Source organism: Dromiciops gliroides, chromosome 5, assembly GCF_019393635.1.
Source record: "Dromiciops gliroides isolate mDroGli1 chromosome 5, mDroGli1.pri, whole genome shotgun sequence".
In the NCBI taxonomy this organism is placed as follows: domain Eukaryota; kingdom Metazoa; phylum Chordata; class Mammalia; order Microbiotheria; family Microbiotheriidae; genus Dromiciops; species Dromiciops gliroides.
This window is the reverse complement of record NC_057865.1, coordinates 187,250-207,139: the sequence shown is the minus strand read 5'-3', so window position 1 is coordinate 207,139 and position 19,890 is coordinate 187,250. Positions and strand designations below refer to the sequence as shown.

At 46.8% G+C, this 19,890-nt stretch overlaps 1 protein-coding gene across 1 annotated transcript; it reads right to left on the bottom strand.

Moving 5' to 3' along the window:
• Nucleotides 1-7,118: 7,118 nt before the first annotated feature.
• On the bottom strand, nt 7,119-9,631 carry LOC122728484 (nudix hydrolase 24, chloroplastic-like). Its single transcript, XM_043967145.1, has 8 exons — nt 9,491-9,631; nt 9,014-9,249; nt 8,868-8,931; nt 8,607-8,755; nt 8,247-8,365; nt 7,999-8,146; nt 7,805-7,901; nt 7,119-7,719 (listed from the first exon to the last, which is right to left on the bottom strand). Exons 1-8 carry the CDS (start codon nt 9,594-9,596, stop codon nt 7,673-7,675), a joined length of 966 nt encoding a protein of 321 aa, XP_043823080.1. The 5' UTR covers nt 9,597-9,631; the 3' UTR covers nt 7,119-7,672.
• Nucleotides 9,632-19,890: the final 10,259 nt, after the last annotated feature.

The following is a 19,890-nucleotide window of genomic DNA, read 5'->3' as shown; positions in this document are numbered from 1 at the left end:
CTCTTACCTTATCTTCAAAGGTCTTTTTGAGTACTTCTATTGCCTGAGATCAATTCATCTTTTTCTTGGAAGCTTTAGATACAGGGTCCCTTGCATTGCCATCCTTCTCTGAGGGTGTGCCTCGATCTTCCTTGTCACTAAGGCTCATCTCACCTTTCTTTTACTTGACTTTTAGCTCCTTAAAGTGGGACACTGTTTCCAGGCTGCACTGTCCCAAGCTTCAGGAGGTCCCACGTGGTATGATTTAAGGAGTGGCAGGTTCTTCACTTGCCTGGCCTGTTTCCTGGTCAGTAGATAACCGCAGGTTACCTTGCCAATCAACCAGACAGCAAAACTCTATGTGCTGTGGTTGTCAGCTTTGACAAACCTGTGCCCTTTCCCACCTGGGCTACTGCTACTCAAGCCTACCTCCTCATTTCCAGCAAGGGTGAAAAACCCAAGTTCCACCTCAGCACCAGCAGAGATCCCCGTAATCTCCCCCCTTCCAAGTGCTCAGCCTTTTCACCAGACTGTGAGCTTAGTTCCAAATGACACTGGTGCTGCAGCTGATTCAGAGGCTCTGGGGGTCTCTTTCTCTTGGAAGGCCTTCTTGGGACTGGATCTGTGTCAGTGTGACTGTGGGGTTGGGCTCCACTTCTGTCTTGGTACAGCAGCTCCCTCCTTATGACCTTCCAAGCCATCCTTGGTTGGAAAATTATTGGCCAGTCATTTCAAATTTGCTTTGCACCCATTATGCCCCTACTCTTCTCCTGTCACAGAATGTATGATATCATTTAGGGTTGTTTCCCTTGTGGCTTTCTAGTCCAATGCTGAGCATATTGTGGGCACCTAATAAATGTTTGTTGCCCAGTCAGAGGTCATCAGTGGCTGTCTGTCCCTATCAAGGCCTGTCAGCATCAATACTTTTGTCATTTCTATGAAGGCATCATCATCAAAAGACATCAGGACAGGGGCAGCAAGATGGTGCAGTGGTAAAGCACCGGCCCTGGATTCAGGAGTACCTGAGTTCAAATCTGGTCTCAGACACTTGACACTTACTAGCTGTGTGACCCTGGGCAAGCCACTTAATCCTTATTGCCCTGCAAAAAAAAAAGTCATCAGGACTTGCTACTTGGGGTCTGAGCCAGGGAGGCAAACTCAAGCAGTTAGACAGCTGGAGACCAAGAGGAGACCAGGGGGATCTAGGATAACTCAAGCATAGCAAGGTTATAACAAGTTATGGCAGACTGGCAGAATGTAAAGTAAAAGGACAGGTAAACCTCTCATCTGATACATTGTTGTTTGTGCTTCATTCTTGAAGACCAGGACTGTGCACCAGGACCAGGACATTGGGGGTGATGTCATGACTTGCAGTGAATTGGGTTTAAGTGAGGGAGGGCTGTGCAGGGTCACCAGCTTCATTCTCTCCTCCAGAGTCATCTGGGTCCAGAGGCAAGATATACATCAGGATGAATAGAGATGGCCCTGGATGTTTAAGGCGATTGGGGTGAAGTGACTTGCCCAGGGTCACAAAGCTAGTAAGTGTCTGAGGTGAGATTTGAACTTAGGTCCTCCCAACCTCAGGGCCAGTGCTCTCTCCATTGTGCCACCTACGTGCCCCTCTCATTTAATATATACAGAAATGGAGCCCCAGAAGAGCCCAGGACTTTTCCTGGAAGCACCAACCTTCACTATACCCCTGGAGTCCATCTCTCATTGGAAGAACCCCAAGGCTCACTCTTCTGATTCACTGGCTCCTCCCAGAAGACCCGCTTTAGAGGGGAGCCCAAGTCAAAGAAGGTACCATCCCTCTCCCAGCTGCCCGGCTGACTCTTCACCTTGGAACTTTCTGTACCCAACCATCCAGTTCCCTTTCAGAGAGCAAAGACAGTCAGTCTTTTTGCCTGCAGTCACAGTCCTGATGTTTACATGGCGCCTGGCACATAGTGAACATCTAATAAAAGCTTGTTGACTGACTGACCAGTGGGATACGTAGGCCTGGGACTGCCTAGAAGGAGAGCTACATCTCCAAGATGGGGAAAGGAGAAAAGTCAAATGGAAAGAGCACTTGGCATAAAAACCTGGTACTGATTTGATGCCTGTGTGAACCACTCTGACCCTTGGCTCCAACCATCAGCAAGATGAGGGAGTTGGCCAAGCAGGCCAGGGCAATGGGGTGTCATGGGCCCCAGGCATCTGTTAGAACCTGTGGATCCTTTCTCAAAAGCATACTTTTAAAAACCCATAAGGGAAGTAAATGTTGGGGAGAGATGAGTGAAAATAAAGGCATTTATTCCCCATCCAAGTTCATAGAACCCCTGAAATCTTCCCATAGTGTAGATCCCAGGCTAAAAATCTCTATGTCCCTTCTTCAGAAGCTCCTTACCAGCTCTAACCTGATGATCCTATGAGGAGGTCTTAGGACAGCCTTGGAAACATCCACACTTAGGAATAGGGGATGAGCCAGTCATGGGACAGAAAAGGAGTGAGCAAGCAGGAGAAGCAGAGAGGGCCATCTGTCCAGCCCTCCCATGTCATGTCTAGACTATTCAGCACAGGGGAGAGCTCCAAGGGCTGTGTGACTCACTCCATGCCAATCTGGACGTGTCTCTTGATGAACACTGAGAGTGCCCCAAGCCCTGAGCTGACATCTGCTCTACGGGGAGGGGCTATCTCACACCATTCTCACAGAAAAGGTGGAAAGACATGGATTTGACACTGCATCAGATGAACTCAGAACTGGTTGGATGACAGGAGTGAAGGATTGGTGGTTAATGACTCAATGCCAGAGGTCTTTAGGGGAGTATCTGCGCTTATTCTTATGTTATCAAAGATCTGGGCAAAGACAGAGATGGTGGGAGATATTTGACTGAGGGCTGGGGGAGAGAAACATCTGTGAGGACCGAAATTTAATACACAGAGCATTAATTGGGTGACTCACCAAACTATTGGGGTCCCGGACCTTTAGGTTCAAAGCTCCCTCCCCACTGAACTGCCCTTTTAGATATTTCTCCTCAGGCCAATAAGAAAGGAGCCTTATAGCTTCTTTTCCATAAAAGGATAAGATTTTATTACTTGGGAATTAATTAAACAACAAAAGTGAAATTAATAAAAATCAAAGATAAGGAAGTAGAGAAAAGAAAATACAGATAAATTCTCTTAACTCTAAACTTAGCCTATGCAATCCCCAGATCGTTTCCAATTAAGCTAATTCAAAGGAATTTGCATTCACTCACCACACTTGAGATGTCTACAGTTGCCGGAAAGGCAGAAGCCAGAGAGAGAGAGAGAGAGAGAGAGAGAGAGAGAGAGAGAGAGATAGCATTCTGGAAGTGCCTCCCCTCAGGGAGCATTCAATCTTCCTCCCCCAAAAGGGGAGGTCCTTCAAAAGCTGCCTATGGAGAGTTCTCCTTCTGACCTCAGTAGCATATGTAACCTCAGGGTGGGCCAGGTGTGCCCCCTCCCAAATGAGTCAGCTAAAACTCCAATAATTTTTTACCACAAATAATTTTTACCACACATTACACTGGATGGTCTTCACCCACTAGAGCTGAATCTAAGGAAATAAAAGTCAATTAGATCTAATCTTATCAGAGTTGACTTGAGGAAATAACATACACACTCAATTGGGTGGAGTAATCTATCCAACCCTGCAAGAAAGTAGAAGTGGTGGTGGTGGGGGGGTAAGGAATGAGGGGTGAAGGAAGGGAGGGCAGAGTGGGGGAGAGGGCAGTCAGAGGCAGGGCACTTTTGAGGAGGGATGAGGTAAAAGAAAATGGAGTAAATATCATGGGGAGGGAATAGGATGGAGGGAAACAGTTGCTGATAGTAACTGAAAAAATTTTGAAGCAGAGGCAAGAATAATATGACGATTGATTGATGACGATTGGGGGAAGACGAGGATTGACTGATGAGGATGATTGGGGGAAGATGAGGGCTGATTGATGATTGATGATGAGGATTGATTGATGATGATGACAAAATGTATGATACTTACCTTGCTGGGCTATTGTGAAGAAAATTCTCTGTCAGGTATAAGGTGCTATATAAATGTTATCTATTATTGTTGTTGTAATAACCAACCTCATTGGTTTATTGTAAGGAAATCTCTCTTTAAAATAGAACATAAATGTAGTTTACTATTAAGAAAAAATGATGAGCAGGATGCTATCAGAAAGACCTGGAAGATCCTGCATGAGCTGATGCAAAGTGAAATGTACTGTATACAAAATAACAGCAATATTGTGAGATAATCTGCTGTGAATGACTAGGTTATTTTCAGCAATGCAATTATTCAAGTGTGGAAATTCATTTTGATTTGGGGACCCTACCTTTGGGCTGAGATTAGAAGGCCTTAGGCCCTCAAGGCTTTTCTGTGTGTGAGGGGCACCCCTCTGCTTCAGCTGAGCCAAAAAGCCCCGTGGGCTGTACAAGATGCCAGGTCAGTGGGGGCGCAAAAAGCCCTGAGATTTGAGTGGGAAGAAAATCTGGAGAGTTGGATTAGAAGGGGGGAGGCCAAAGGACTAGACTCAGGGGGACCGACAAGATTTTAAGGGAACAGAGAAGGACACAGAAGGCTAAAGGACTAGAGCAAGAGGCAGATGTACGGAGCTTGGGAGAGGCCAGGAGATGAAGAGAACAGAAGGACCCTGTAGCACTAGGAGAACAGAAGGAGAGATCAGGGAGAGAGACACACAGGGTTCAGTGGTGGCAGTAAGGAGAGGGAAGCGAGAAGCAGGGGGATCGACAAAGTGAAAGGGGCTCGGAGTTCAAAAGTAGCCGAGCAGGGAAAGTGGGACATACCCTAAGGCAAGAGGCGGCTACAGCCCTTATTGTATTAAAAAAAGTTCCAGGTGCAGTAGGTGAAAGGAAGCACTGGAAAGCAGTTAGGTTGTCCATTCTATTGCCCTGTATTCTTAATTTTCAATAGTATCTCATAAATAAACTCTGCTTTGATTATTTAGTTAAGAGGCTTCTTAATCTTTTGCTTATCAATTTGGGAGCAGTGTGGTGGAACTTTATAAACGGCCCACATTAAATCAATAGCAGTCAGATAGCCAGTTAGTCAAAAATCCCCAGATTCGTCTTCCAGTCAGATTAGCCCCCAAATTAGTCCCAGTAAGTCAAAATATTTCCACATTTGAATGGCGACCACGAAGGGACTTATGGCCCAATTATAATTTTTCTAAGAGTATAATTTTTCATATAGTGCACAATTATAAATTTTTCCAGATTAGATTATATATAATAATGTTTTTGTTTTTTTTTACACAAGACAACTTTGAAGGTCTTAGGAAAAATGCAGTCCATCTACAGAGAGAGAACTGATGGTGTCTGAATACAGATTGAAGCATAATTTTTTTTTAGTTCCTTTACCTGAAGTTTTGTATTTGTGTTTTCTTTTACAACCTGGCTAGTGTGGAAATGTTTTGCATGACTGCTCATGTATAGCCTATATTGAATTGCTTGAGTTCTTGGGGGGGTGGGGTGGGGAGGGAGGGAAGAAGAGGATTTGTAACACAAAGTGTTTTAAAAATCGATGTCAAAATTTGTATTTTACATGTAATTTGGGAAAATAAAATTCTAAATATAAAAAAATAAAAGTCAATTCGGTCAAATGCTAAGTTTTGTACTTGGGTACCCAAAACCCCCCAACCTCACAAGTATAAAGTGGGAGAAGGGCATGGTTAGAAAGCCGTTTTCCTGAAGAGATGTGGGCATGAGTGGAATGCAAGCTCAGTGAGTCAGCAGTGGGATAAGGCAGGGCAAGAAACCCAGGTGATTTGGGCCGAGCTGCAGTCCGATGGCGCCTTGGGTTCAGTTCTGGGCTCTGGGCTTTCCTATGGACACAGACTCTTTCAGAGGAGAGCTCCTGGCCTGGTGAAGGGCCTTGGGTGCACAATGTATGAGGATGAATTGAAGGAGGTGAAGATGCTGAGACTGAAATAAGGCTCTTCGGGACATGGTGGTCTTCCTTCAAGGGGTTGCAAGGAGACTGGATTAGGCTCCAAGCCAGAAAGAACTTCCCAACAGTCAAGAGATTGGCCTCGAGGGGGTGGGCTTCCCTGTCTTCAGGCCCTATTTCAGGTGAGCTTGTATTTGGCCGCCATGGGCTCCTGTTCCTAGTCTGGGGTTTGGGGATGGGGCAAGGACCCTGCTTGTTTGCAACTCTTGACTTTCTCTTGGAAAGAGGAAGAAGTCATGAGGCAGATCGACATTTAATAGGAGCAAGATGTCACCCCAAATGCCAATGACCACTGGGCAAATGGAAGAGCTGACCAGCTTGGTCCAGAGTCCAGGTGGACAGGAGGACCATGGGACAGGTCACAGTCAGTTTTCTTCATATGCAGTAATTTCCCTGTCTGATCTCATTCCCTCCACTATACTGTAAGTTCAGAGGGGAGGAACTGTCATGCCTGCTTTATTCCATAGCACCTTGCACACAGCAGGGACCTAATAAATGTCTGTTTGACTGGTATTTCCCCCCTTTCCTGTGAATATGCCACAGGAGTCATGATCTTACTGATGGGTCTTTGGGTAATTCCGTCCCCCGCCCCCAAGAGTATAGGTTCCAGCCCATTCCTCAGGGATCTCCTCTTAGTCCTCTGTGGGGTTCCCTCCAGCATGGTGAGGCTCTTCCTCTGCATTTGCTTGTAAATAAGTCCTAGATGATGCACCTGTGAAGTCTTGAACAAGTGGAGATCAAGGGAAAGAAGGAAGAGAATGCCAAGAACAGGGCACAGTGAAACTTTGTCAGGGGCAGAGGAACTACAGGGCAAGTAGCCAAGGATCTGCCTCCAGTCCAGGGTTAGAGATGGGGCTCTGAGAAATTCAGTAGGACTTGAAGGAGGAAGGGCAGAAAAGAAGCATTTATGGGGTACCCAATGCGTGCCAAGCTCTGTACAAAGAGCATCTTTCATGCCTTTTTTTTGTTGTTGTTGAGGCAATTGGGGTTAAGTGACTTGCCCAGGGTCACACAGCTAGTAAGTGTCAAGGGTCTGAGGCCAGATTTGAACCCAGGTCCTCCTGAATCCAGGGCCGGTGCTCTATCCACTGCGCCACCTAGCTGCCCCCGGCTATGGCAACATTTTACACAACTGTTTGCTCCCTGCCCCAGGGAGGAGGGATCAAATTTGGAATTCAAAATATAAATAAAAATGTTTATTATTTAAAAAACAAACCATCAACAAATATCATCTTATTGGATCCTCGTAACCACCCTGTGAGGCATGTGTCACAGCTGAGGAAACTGAGTCACAGAGAGATGAAGTGACTTGCCTGGGGCTGCCAGTGACCAAGTGTCTGAATTCTGGTCTTCTTGACGCTAGGCCTGGTGCTCTGCCCACTGTGGTGCCCCTGGCTGTCTAGGGGAAGGGTGTGGGGCCTGAAGGCAGAGAGGACATGGGCGGAGCAGGCGCCAGGCTGAACAAAGGGAGTGATTCCCCCTGTCTGTCCCTGTGGCCTCATACCTCTCACTCCTTCATCCCTGCCCTGGGAAAGTCACCGGGTCTTGTCCCATGTCCCCTGCTAGGCCTTCTCTGGGGCCAGAGCCTCCTCCAATTCCTGCAGGTCTGACGGGAGACACCGGGATCTGGGAGGAGAAGTTTGGCCCTTTGCAGGAGTGTGGAATTGCCCCAAACTGGGTTCTAGGTCTCTGGCTGCTCCCACTGTCTGCTGGCATCCTGGGCATGGCTCACAGGGTCTGGTGCATCACTGCCATCAGCTCTGGGTACAGGGGCTCTGGCCAAGCACAAGAGCAGAGGTCTGGTCAGGGGCTGGCACCCCAGTGCAGAATAGCCCACACCCTCTGGTCCTTCCTTCTCACCCTGGTCAGGATGCAGCAGTCCATGTCTCATCAGGAAGTCCAGCACCACCAGGGCACAGTTGGGCTTGAAGCTGCCAGAACTCACAGCTTCCCTGACCTGGTGTGAGAAGGGAACAGACTGTAAGCCTTGGCCTCCTGCACATCTGCCAAGGACAGAAGGGTCCTGCTGCCCACACCCCTAGGCCAGCCCTGACCTTGTCCAGGGGCCAGAGGTGGAACTCCTGGACTTCCCCATCTCCCACTTGGGGGGTGAAGTCTTCTGGCACTTGTAGGTCAAAAACAAACAGGCATTCCCGAACCACGGCCCCAAACTCTTCCCCGTCCATCTCCTCATAGCTGTAGCTGAGACCGGCCACAAGAAAAGAGAGAGGAGCCTGTCAGACAGACATGGGGGGGGGGGGCACAGCAGCCCCTGCCCACTGCCCGGAAGTGCTGCTGTTACCTGAGGCAGCCCACGGGCCGGGCCTGAGTGGCCAGCTCCGGAGGGATTCGGGCCTCCTCCCAGCTCTCCTTCACCATGGCTTCCTTTACGCCCAGCCCAGCACTTATGCCCCCAGCTGCCTGATGGGGAGACAAGAGATCCTGAGCCAGGTGGCCCTGCAGTCACCCCCACCATGGAGTCAGATTTTAGGTGGCACCCAAAGGTTTGCATGCTTGTCACTCCTGATTCCAGGCCAGAAGTCAGGCATCCCCAGGGTCCTGTCCTCGAGACTCCAAGTCTAACACGCTGCCCACTGGGCCTCCAGGGCCTGGGCTGGAGAGTCCCCAAGGGGGGGGGGGAGTGGGCCTGTTGGGGCTATACCAAGTTGTCCAGCAGGCCAGGATGGGTGGGCTTGTGAGGGGACCGCTTTGCCAGCCACATGAGCATCTCCTGGGATCCTTCCCCATCATCTTGACCTCGCAGCACGAAGGCATTGAGATGCGCCCCAAACTGGAGGATCCCCAGCAAGGCTATGGAGAGATAGGAAGGAGGGGCTCCTTGCCTCCAGGGACCCCAGGCCGACAGCCCCATCTGCCCCCTGCCCGCTTTCATCGTCCAGGCATGGCAGAGGGAGGCACTCACAGGCTGCTGCTCGCTCCACATTCAACAAGGGGGGAGCTCCGAAACTGGACCGCACCTCGTATGCCTGCCCAGAAGAGGAGTGGGGGGTCAGGGTGAGAGAAGCTTGAGCGCCCCTACTGCCCCCACCCCTGGCGAGCTGAGCTCACCTCATCTCGCCACCTCGCCAGCCTCGCCAGGCGGCCCTCAGCTCGCAGCTGCGCCAGGACCCCCGCCACGGCCTCTGTGCGCTCCTCTGGGCAATGACCCCCTCGAAGCTCCAGGCCCCCTGCCACCTCCACGAACACGCGGGGAAAGGCTCGTAGTTCCCTGACGACAGCGGGCACCACCAGTCCTACCTGTTGGCCTTCCACCACCAATGGGAGGCACTGGAGGCCTAAGGAACCTGCAGGTGGGCAGGAGAGCCAGTGAGAGGAGGAAGGGAAGAAGGAGAAAGGGGGATGGAAGGCGAGGAGGAGAGGGAGGATGGAGGAGGAGGGGGGATAGAAGGAGTGGGGAAGAGGTGGAGGAGGAGAAGGGGACGGGGAGGGCAGAAGGCCGCTTAAGGGCAGTTAGGGCGCAAGGCTCCCCGAGCTCCGGGTCGGGCGGCGGGGAGACAGCGCCAGGCAGCCCCGGGGTTCCCAGACCTGGCCTCCGAGCCGAGGTGAACAGCCGCAGCAGCCGCCGAATCGCGGCCGTCCAGCCCGAGCCCGGGCCCAGGCCGCCCACCGTCCCCGCCGCCGCCGCCGCCATCCCAGTCCGCAGCAGCCTAGCTCCGGCTCAGAGTCAGCTCTTTCCAAGTTCTCTCTGACCTCGTGACCCGCGCCCTCGCGCTTCTCCATCGGCTCAGCCAATCAGAGCTGCGATCACTCCCCAAGCCGCGTCCTTGCCTCCTCTAGGGAGGGAATTCTGACCAATAGCAGAGCGAGTGTGGGAGCTACTAGGAGACTCCGCCCCTCTACGATTTCAACTTGAAGTGCAAGGGGCGCGGATAGCTGAAGCCCCGCCCCCTGATGGAAAAGGACCAATCAACATGCGTAATGTCTACCGGTCAATCCCCGCCCCTCGCGGAAGGAGTTGGGCTCTGGGGGAGGCCTCTAGCCGGGGGTTCTGGTGCCCTTGGGGAAGCCCGGGGGCCGGAGCCGAGGGGCGGGGTTGCGGCCAGTGGAACCTCCCTCGCGAGGCATTTCTGAAGCACGAACCCCGTCCGATCACCACTTAGTAAGCAACTTCTGTGTACCAGGCCCCGCGCTAACCTCCGGGGACACCAGGCTCCCAGGGGAGGGGAGGGGCGCGGGGGGAGACAAGACTGGGCGGAGTTCCACCCTCCAGAGGCTGAGCCTGGGCTAGAGCTATTGAGCCTGCCTGGGGAGGGAGTAGGAGCCCGCGGCGGCCGATTCTCCCTCCTCCTCCGCCTCCCCCAGGAACAGCGAGATCCTCCGAGGGTGCCTTGGGCTCCTCTTCTCTCTGAGCGGGTGCCTACAGTAGAGAGGTGGAAGACCTGAGTTCGAATTCGACCCCACATACGTCCTGGCTAGCTGTGTGAGCCTCCCTGCCTGCCTCAGTTTCTTCAGCTGTAAACGAGGACAGTAACAGCCCCTACTTCCGGGGGTGGTTGTGCGGCTCAAGGGAGAGGACGGCGTAGGGCACTTTGCAAACAAACGTTAAAGTACCATTTGATTGGCAGCCAATGTGGTACAGTTGCTTCTAACCCCCCCCCCCCCCGCCATCCCCCAGCCCCCCCCCCCAACAGATCGGTGGGGCAGAGCAGGGGACGGGGCTCTCGGTCTTTGTTTCCTCTCCTCCCTTCCCCTCCCCTTTGACCTTTGGGTTGGAAGAAAAAGGGATCTATTGGGAGGCGCGCGTCTGTTCCCATGGGCTTTAACTCGCCAGGGAATGGGCAGGGGGAAGGAGTCTGTACCGGTCTGTCCACTGAGCTAGAAAGCGCCCCCACGAAGTCCGAAGGGGGAAGCCACGCCCTCCGGTCTGATAGGAAATGGCCAGACTGGGCAGCAAGCATGAGGAGTGGGAGAGCCCGCAGGAGGAGGCGAGTCGGACCGCTGGGAGGGAGGCCAGCGTGCTAGGACCCTGAACAGCTCACTGCGAGTCAGGCACTTGGGCTAGACCATTTCCAATACTCGATACTCGGCTACAATGTCCTCTCAGACAAGGGGCGACGGATTGGAAAGCTAGAAAGGACCTCTGGAGGCTCGTGGCCAGAGCCAGAGGCCTTGGGATGAACAAGGAGTGTGCTCCTGAGGCAGGATTTGAACCCAGGACCTCTGGCTCTAGAGCCCATGTTTTCCCCACTGAAGTCAGTCATTCCTCCTGAGGAAAACTGTGAGGACCTCTGATCTAATGATTTGTAATGAACTGGATTTAAGGGAGGGTGGGCTGTGCAAGGTCACCAACCTTACTCTCTCCTCCAGAGAAGTCAGGATTACTAGAGATGGCCTTGGATGTTTAAGGCATTTGGAGGTAAATGACTTGCCCAGGGTCATACAGTTAGTAAATGAAGTCACATTTGAACTCAGGTCCTCCCAACTTCAGGACCAGTGCTCTATCCACTGTGCCACCCAGCTGCCCCTATGAATAGAGGACTCCAACTATGAATAGAACAGCTAAAGTGACTAAGACCAGAGAAACATAGCAGCAGCTGCTTAAGTACTGTGGTCAGTCAGAGAGCCTTTCCTTCGCTAGTTCACAGACTCTCAAAAGTACTTTTATTCCCAGAAGCAGGACACGCAGCTTTTCCTCATGGAAGACGCTGGGCATGGGTTAGACCCCCATTACAACGAGGAGATCTGAACAAGCCTTTTTCAGATACTGAGAGAATGGAATCCTTACTGCATAAGGGTGGCTTGTTTGGTCATCTCCATTCAGCATGGCAGAGCCATGTACTGCCATCTGCTGGGACACTTAGGAATTGCTCTGCTCTGCTTCTGCATCTGTCTCGCTACTGCCGCCTTCTGGAACTGTTTTTGGCGCTATTGCTTTTTCTTTCTTCTGAGAGATGGGCCAGTAAACGTGTGCCCAAAGTAACCAGCCAAAGGCTGGTCATGCCCATCACTGCACAGAAAAAACTCTTCATCTCTGATTTTGTGGTTGTTGTATCATCTGATTTACCCAAATCAATCACTTCTAGCCCCTCACTGGGAATCCCCCCAGGGTCTTGTTTGATATTGTGCTGGAGTAAGAAAATTCACCTACTATGGAAAGGTACCAGCTGGTACGTGGGCCATGGAAAGGACTCGAAGCTTTGACAAACTTCAGTGACACACTTGGCAAAGAAGAGTACATGCTACACAGTGTGTGAGCTTTCTCTGCAACTACACCCAGGCCACCATTCCAGTCACACACGGAGACGGAGCAGGTAGTTACCAGTGGGGATACACAATTCAAAATGATCTGTTTATGTATTGTCATACCATCTCCTTGTTACATCAAAGATCAAAATTAGTACTGAAAACCAATGAATAAAGTGGGTAAGAAGATGGGGCATGCAACATATTCAGCTCCAGCCTAGCTTATTTTAAACAGCTGTTTACACTGAACAATAAGAAAGGGGTAAAAGGACACACTTTGACACAAACTCTAATCACTTCTTGGGAAGTTAAAGTGATATCAAACAATATAACAAGGAAACAAAAGGAACTGGACAATACCTTATCCAGCAAATATGTTCTTTCATTGTCAACAAATTTGAAATGGATAGTAATAAAAAATAAAAGTAAAATAAAAAGACATGGATAGTGGTGGTGAAGGTGGCAATGGTAGTTGTCCTTTGTTGTCAAAGAGGACTGAAATGACATCAAGTTACAGTGTGTCTGACTGAGGCTAATCAGACCAATATAAGCTCAGAATACTCTACCACACTTGCAGTGGATTCTCAAAATTTATGCATCTCATATTTCTTTTGAGCTATTTCAATTCTGCTTTGCTCACAGAGAACAACACTTTCTCTGACAAGGGCACACCTTGCTGGGTGGTCCTGTGCCCTTGTCTCCCATGCCATACAATCAATTCCAAAGTTCTTAAGAGAGATTTTGAGAGTATCCTTATATCACTTTTTCTGACTGCAATGTGAGTGCTTTCATTCTGTGAGTTCTCCATGAAACAGTCTTCTAGGCAAACATAAGTTTGGCATTTGAACAACATGGCTAGCCCATTGGAGTTGTGCTCTCTGCAGTATAGAATGCTTGGCAGTTTAGCTTAAGAGAGGATCTCACTGTTTGGTATCTTGTTCTGCCAGTTAGAAATGGAAGTGAAGGGCAGAATCAGTTGTGTATATAATATCATTTAAAAAACATTATATTGCACCATCAGGAGCAAGATAGCTCTAAAATAATGTGAAGTGGTGGAAGGAACCAGTGACTATTTTGCTTGGTGATCTCATCTGTCCCATGGTTTCAGTTATCACCTCTCTGCTGATGACTCTAGACCTACTTATCCAGCCCTACTCTCTCTCTTGATCTCCAGGTCTGGACTATTGCAATAAATGATTGGTTCTTTTGCCTGCCACAAATTTCTCCCCATGCCAGTCTATATACTTTCCTTAGCTGTCCCAGGGAGCTTCCTAAAAGCATATGTTTGACTTTTTTACCCCTCCCCTACTCTATAAACTCCAGTGGTTCCATATCACCTCAAGGATTCAAATTGAAATCCTGTTTGGCTTTTAAAACCCTTCACAAGTAAATGACGTTAGTTTTATAGATGAAAAATGGATAATTATTATTGTATAAAAATAGGCCTAATACAGGTTCAGCAATGAATAGAATTGGGGAGTTTGAAGAGCATAAATAACCAATCAACTAAAGAACAAGATCAGAGCACTAGGCACTGAGCTCCATGAACTCTCTATCTCTTGTTTGGCTATAAATTCTTCTCCTCTCCATAGATCTGAGAGGTAAACTATTCCTTTCCTAATTTAACTATGTCTAAATCATGTACCCATTTTGACAAAACTTGGCCCCTCTCTTTAATCCCCTCTGCATAGTCTGATTCAGTGGCCCTGGCTTCCTTGTTACAGGACCCTGAATCTCTGCACACAGCAGAGCACACAGGCTGCTCCTTCTGCCCCTCCTTGTCTCTTCCTCCTGGTTCCCTGGCTTCCTTTAAACCTCAGCTAAAATCTCATCTTCAGGAAGAAGCCTAAGAGGTCTCTCCAAATTATCCTGTGTATATATATATATATATATATATATATATATATTATATAATTGCTTACATATTGTCTTCCCACTAGATTGTGAGCTCCTTGAGTAGGGACCACATTTTTACCTTTATTTTTATCCTAGCCCTTAGCATAGTGCCTGGCACATAGTAGGCACTTATTAAATGCTAATTAATTTGACAATATAAATTTGGCATGACATTCAATTAAAACAGATAATTCTAAGGGCATTTAAGAATAAAACTTGCAAAACAGATACAAGTCTAAGAAACCCAACACCACCAACTCCAACATTTGATAAGATCCATATAAGTAACTCAAACATCAGTCTCTCAGTAGAAGTACTGGATTTTCACTCTAACATCATGGTTCATAAATGGAGGCAAAGAAAACAAAGTTCGATAGTTGGATTTGACTCCTTATAGAAAATAAGGGATGGCGGTAGGGGTGGTGAGCCACTGATTCTGAAGACAGAGGAAAGAAGAGAGGAAACTAAGCATTTGGAAAAATTCTGCTCCACTGTGTTGCAAATCCAAACAAGCCCAAACAAAAACAAATAAATGTGAAAATGTCAGTATCCAGGGCTCTTTTTAGCCACTTTTCCATCTCCACAAAATCCTCATGAGAATCATCTTTGCAACCTAATTTCCGACCCTGGAGTATTTTCCCTTAGTGTGGAGAGGGAAGGAGGAAGCATTTACTAATTATCTACCATGGGCCAGGCACTGTGCTAAGCACTTTACAAATATTCCCTCCTTTGATCTTCACAATGACCCTGTGAGATATTCCTATTATTTCTCATCTTGAGGGGTTGAGAAAACTGAGGCAGAAAAAGGCTAAGTGACTTGCCCAGGGTCACACAGCTAAAAAGTATCAGATGTTGGATATGAACTCAGGTCTTCCTGACTCCAAGCCCAGTGCTCTACCCACTGTCAGATGACAAAGTGATATCCCGTATTGGACTGCACAGCCACACTGTGGCCTGTGGCTCTTCAAGGCGCTGATTCATGGCTCTCCGCGACTGGTGGAAGCCTACTATTACTACTACTTGGAGAGAAGACATACCTTCTTTATTTTTTCTGGCTTTGGGGCTGATCTTCTGCAGGAGAAAGAGAGACTTTCTTGTAAACATATGAGGAAAAGCTAGCTTCTCAACATGTCCCTTATTTCTGGTTTGTCTGCTAGAAATTTTGGGAATTTCTCTTTGGGGGATATTGGGGATGAGTGAGATATCATGTCATGTCATCTCAAGAGCTGAGTCACACCTATATTTTCTGGTATATTCTAATCTGAAGAACATCTTTGATTTCTGTTTGGATAAATAATTGATTTAATAATAATAAATGAATGAGTGAATTTCCTTGGATAAATGGATTTTCTTGCTATATACCACTTGTGATAACCTTTTCCGTAACCAGAATTTGGTGGGAAAGGACCCGGCTGCTAAGTAGAAACTTGAGGCCTCAAGCTCTCCTCCTTGGTGAGCACTCTTGGCTCTCCCTCTTAAGACATCATAGGTGCTAACTGACATGCTGAAGCTCTCTCCCTGCTTTCTCTACCACTCAGTCAATCCTTTACTGGTATCAACCCTTACCATCAACAGAAGCAAATATCCAGGGACCATTAATAATTAATAGCCATTAATATTTCTAGATTACAGGACACCTAGAAACCAGATCTGAAGAGATATCATAAACACAGAGACCCTCTGGCTTTGAGAAGTTTAAGCATGTCTTTAGGAACATGCACAGAAAGGAACAAATGTATCCTTAGGTTCACCTTATGATGTGTAAACCCCCAAAACATACCACCAAAGAAAAAGGTACCTGCCTCAGAGGTTGTCTTAGGACCCCAGGAATTCCAAATTAAGATAAGAGCTCCCATGAACCTCCCATAAGGAGGAGACTAAGCTAATGAGGAGATAACCCACTTTTTCTCACTATAAATATAAATATAAATCTATTTGAACCACCTATCTCCATGGTGCTCTCCCTGTGGTCAACAGTCTTTCAATAAAACTTGGGAAACTGAGTCACTGAGTCTTTTAATTGTTTGGGAAACCTCATGGTCAATTTGATCAATTAGCCCCCCCCTCCCCGCCCTCCCCACACACATCATATTAGCTCCCCTGAGTATTGAGAGAGAGAGAGAGAGAGAGAGAGAGCTCTAAACATTACCCTAGGAGAAACTCCTCACAGTCTCTAATGCAGCAAGCTGAGAATAGGTCTATGACAAATACTGTGGACACCTCTCATGTTTTCCCAGTCTTTTCCTTCAGTAATGTGGAGTGGGATTGATTTCTTCCATCTCCCCTGTTGGAGCTGGATGCCAAATGGATGCTACATTCAGACTGAAGGAAGCTGAATCTCTCCTGCTCTAACCCTAACTCCTATGGAGGGCAGGGTATTTATCTATGAGGAAAGAGTCCCACAGCAATGGGCTTTCTGACTTGGACTCTATTTTCTTCGTTTTATACACAGAAACTCTCCTTTCAATGTTGTTTTCAACAAGACACACTATTCTCAATGATTACCTTGACAACAGAGATGCATCCCTCAGGTCTCTTTAATTTTTATTCCAGAAGGCAGCTGGCCTGTGAGCACATTACACTTTGCTTGCCCAAGGCAGAAATATCAATAACAAACACCCCGTGTGCCCCCTTCAAAGTTCTCTCTACTCAAGGCTTGCTGAAAGGGACATTCTCAGTTTTGGTCATACTTATTAGTAAATCCCCTGGAGAACTAATGTAGCAAAATCCAGGTGTTCCTGTTTTGGGGTGATATGCTAATTGCACTAAGCCTCAGCATATTTATTCCAGGGCCTTCTCTCTGAGATCTATGATTACTCAAAAAAGGCCAGCCTAACAATCTAAGAGGAATGAAATCTGATGGGATAAAATATGCTTGTCATTCAAGTGACACCATCCAGTTGGTTGAAAAATCCATCAAACTGGCCTGTCAGTACCTATCTAGAACAGGAACAGCAGATGGACAATGACTTACACCCATAATCACACAGGAAAAAGAGTGGATTGGGAAGCATTTGGAAATGCACAGAATATTTTCCCTATTCCCAAGCTGCTCCTCAAAGACTTTGGAACTTTGTTCCTGGCCATGCCACAAGACTGAACTTAGGAATGCTGCTGTCTCTAAGGAATCAAAGGGGCATACACCAAAGTCAAGTCAAAATGGGTACATGATCTAGACATAAAGGGTGATACCATATGCAAATTAGAAAAGGAAGGAATTGGGGCAGCTAGGTGGCACAGTGGATAAAGCACCGGCCCTGGATTCAGAAGGATCTGAGTTCAAATCCGAACTTAGACACTTGACACTAGCTGTGTGACCCTGGGCAAGTCACTTGACCCTCATTGCCCCACAAAAAAAAAAAAGAAAGAAAGAAAAGAAAAGAAAAGGAAGGAATAGTTTACTTGTCAGATCTGTGGAGACGGGAAGAATTTGTGACCAAAGATGAGCTAGAGAACATTATGAAATGCAAAATGAATCATTTTGACTAAAATAAACTTAAAGTGTTTTGCACTAACAAAACCAATGTAAACAAGATTAGAAAGAAAGCAGAAAGCTGGGAAACAATTTTTACAGACAGTGTTTCTGATAAAGGCCTCAGATCTAAAATATATAGAGAACTGAATCAAATTTATAAGAATACAAGTTATTGCCTAATTGAGAAATGGTCAAAGGATATAAACAGGCAGTTTTCAGATGAAAAAATTAAAGTTATGTACAGCCACATAAAAAAATGTTCTCAATCACTACTGATTAGAGAAATGCAAATGAAAACTACTCTGAGGTACCACCTCACACCTATCCATTTGGCAGTTATGTCAAAAAAGGAAAATTATAAATGTTGGAGAAGATGTGGGAAAATTGGTACCCTTTAACCCAGCAATACCACTACTAGGTCTGTATCCCAAAGAGATCATAAAAAAGGGAAAAAGGCCCACAAGTACAAAATTATTTATTGCAGCTCTCTTTGTGGTGGCAAAGAATTGGATATTGAGGAGATACCCATCAAGTGGGTAATGGCTGAACAAGTTGTAGTATATGAATGTAATGGAATACTATTGTGGTGTAAGAAATTATGAGCAGGCAGACTTCAGAAAAACCTGGAAAGACTTAAGTGGACTGATGCTGAGTGAAGTGAGCAGAACCAGAACATCATACACAGTAACAGCAACATTATGTGATGATCAACTGTGAAAGACTTGGCTCTTCTCAGCAGTGCAATGATCCAAGACAATAACAAAAGACTCATGTTGGAAAATGCTGCCCACATCCAGAGAAAGGCCTATCGAGTCAGAATGCAAACTAAACCACTTTTGTTGTTGCTTTGTGGTTGTTGTTGTTTATTCTCTCTTGCAATTTTTTTTCCCCTTTTGTTCTGATTCTTCTCTTACAACATGACTAATGTGGAAATATGGTGGGGTTTTTTTTTTTTTTTTGGTGAGGCAGTTGGGGTTAAGTGACTTGCCCAGGGTCACACAGCTAGTAAGGGTTTTTTTTAAAAATAAAAGTATTTTGTTATTTTCCAGTTACATGTAGAAATAGTTTTCAACATTTGTTTATATAAGATTTCCAATTTCACATTTTTTCCCTCTCTCCCCTCCCTCCCCCCTTCCCTAGACAGCAGGTAATATGATATAGCTTATATATACATAATAACATTAAATATGTTTCTGCATTAGTCATAAGAGAAGAATCAGAGAAAAAAGGAAAAACCTCAAAACAGAAAACCAAGTGCACCAAAAACCAAAAGAAATAATATGGTTCAATCAGCATCCATATTCCACGGTTCCTTTTTTTTCTGGATTTGGAGAGCCTTTTCCATCATGAGTCCTTTGGAACTTTCTTGTACCATTGGATTGGTCAGAAGAATCTAGTCTATCACAGTTGATCAACACATAATGTTGATGATGCTGTGTATAATGTTCTTCTGGTTCTGCTCATCTCACTCATCATTAGCTCATGCAAGTCCTTCCAGGTTTCTCTGAACTCCTCCTGCTCATTGTTTCTTATAGCACAATAAAATTCCATTACATTCATATACCACAACTTGTTCAGCCATTCCCTCAATTTCCAATTCCTTGCCACCACAAAAAAGAGCAGCTATAAATATTTTTGTACAACAGCTAGTAAGTGTTAAGTGTCTGAGGATGGATTTGAACTCAGGTCCTCCTGACTCCAGGGTCGGTGCTCTACCCACTGTGCCACCTCGCTGCCCCAGCAACAGAATATTGGTAAGAGAAGAGGAGGCTAGTTGTGACTATAGAAATGACAGGACTTGACTCTTGATTATAAACAGGGGGTGAGAGAGAAGGGGTTGAGGAGGACACCTAGATTGCCAGCTTGAGTTACTGCAAGGATGTTGGTACCTTGGACAGTATAAAGGAAATTAGAAGGGGGGAAGGATAGGGAAAGAAAAATAATGAATTCAGCTTTGATGTGTTGAATTTAAGATATCAATGGGATATCCACTTCAAGATATCTAAAGTGCAATTGGGGAAGAGAGAGAGAGATGAGGACTGGATGAGTAGATCTGAGAGCAATGCACGGAGACAATAATTGAATCCATCCAAATGGATGAGATCCCCAGGTGGAATAGTCTAGAAAGAAAGACCCAGAACAGAGCTTTCCTGCACCCCACTGTCAGCAGGCATGAAGTGGATGAAAATCTAGCCAAGGAGACAAAGGAGTAGTAGAGAAGAACCATACGATACCAGTTTTACAAAAGCACAAAGAGAATCAAGTATCAAGGAGGAGAAGTTGATTGAAAATGTCTGAGGCTTAGAGGGGCCAAGAAGAATGAGGCCATTGAGATTGTTGGTAACATTGGAGAGAGTAGTTTTAGCTGAAT

Excerpts from the sequence above, each read along its gene's own strand:
- LOC122728484 (XM_043967145.1), bottom strand. The coding sequence starts at position 9,596 with ATGGCGGCGGCGGCGGCGGGGACGGTGGGCGGCCTGGGCCCGGGCTCG. Across the intron at positions 8,147-8,246 it reads CGGCCCGTGGGCTGCCTCAG|CTACAGCTATGAGGAGATGG; the intron begins GTAACAGCAGCA and ends GGCCGGTCTCAG. Across the intron at positions 7,720-7,804 it reads ACTGCTGCATCCTGACCAGG|AGCCCCTGTACCCAGAGCTG; the intron begins GTGAGAAGGAAG and ends GTGCTTGGCCAG.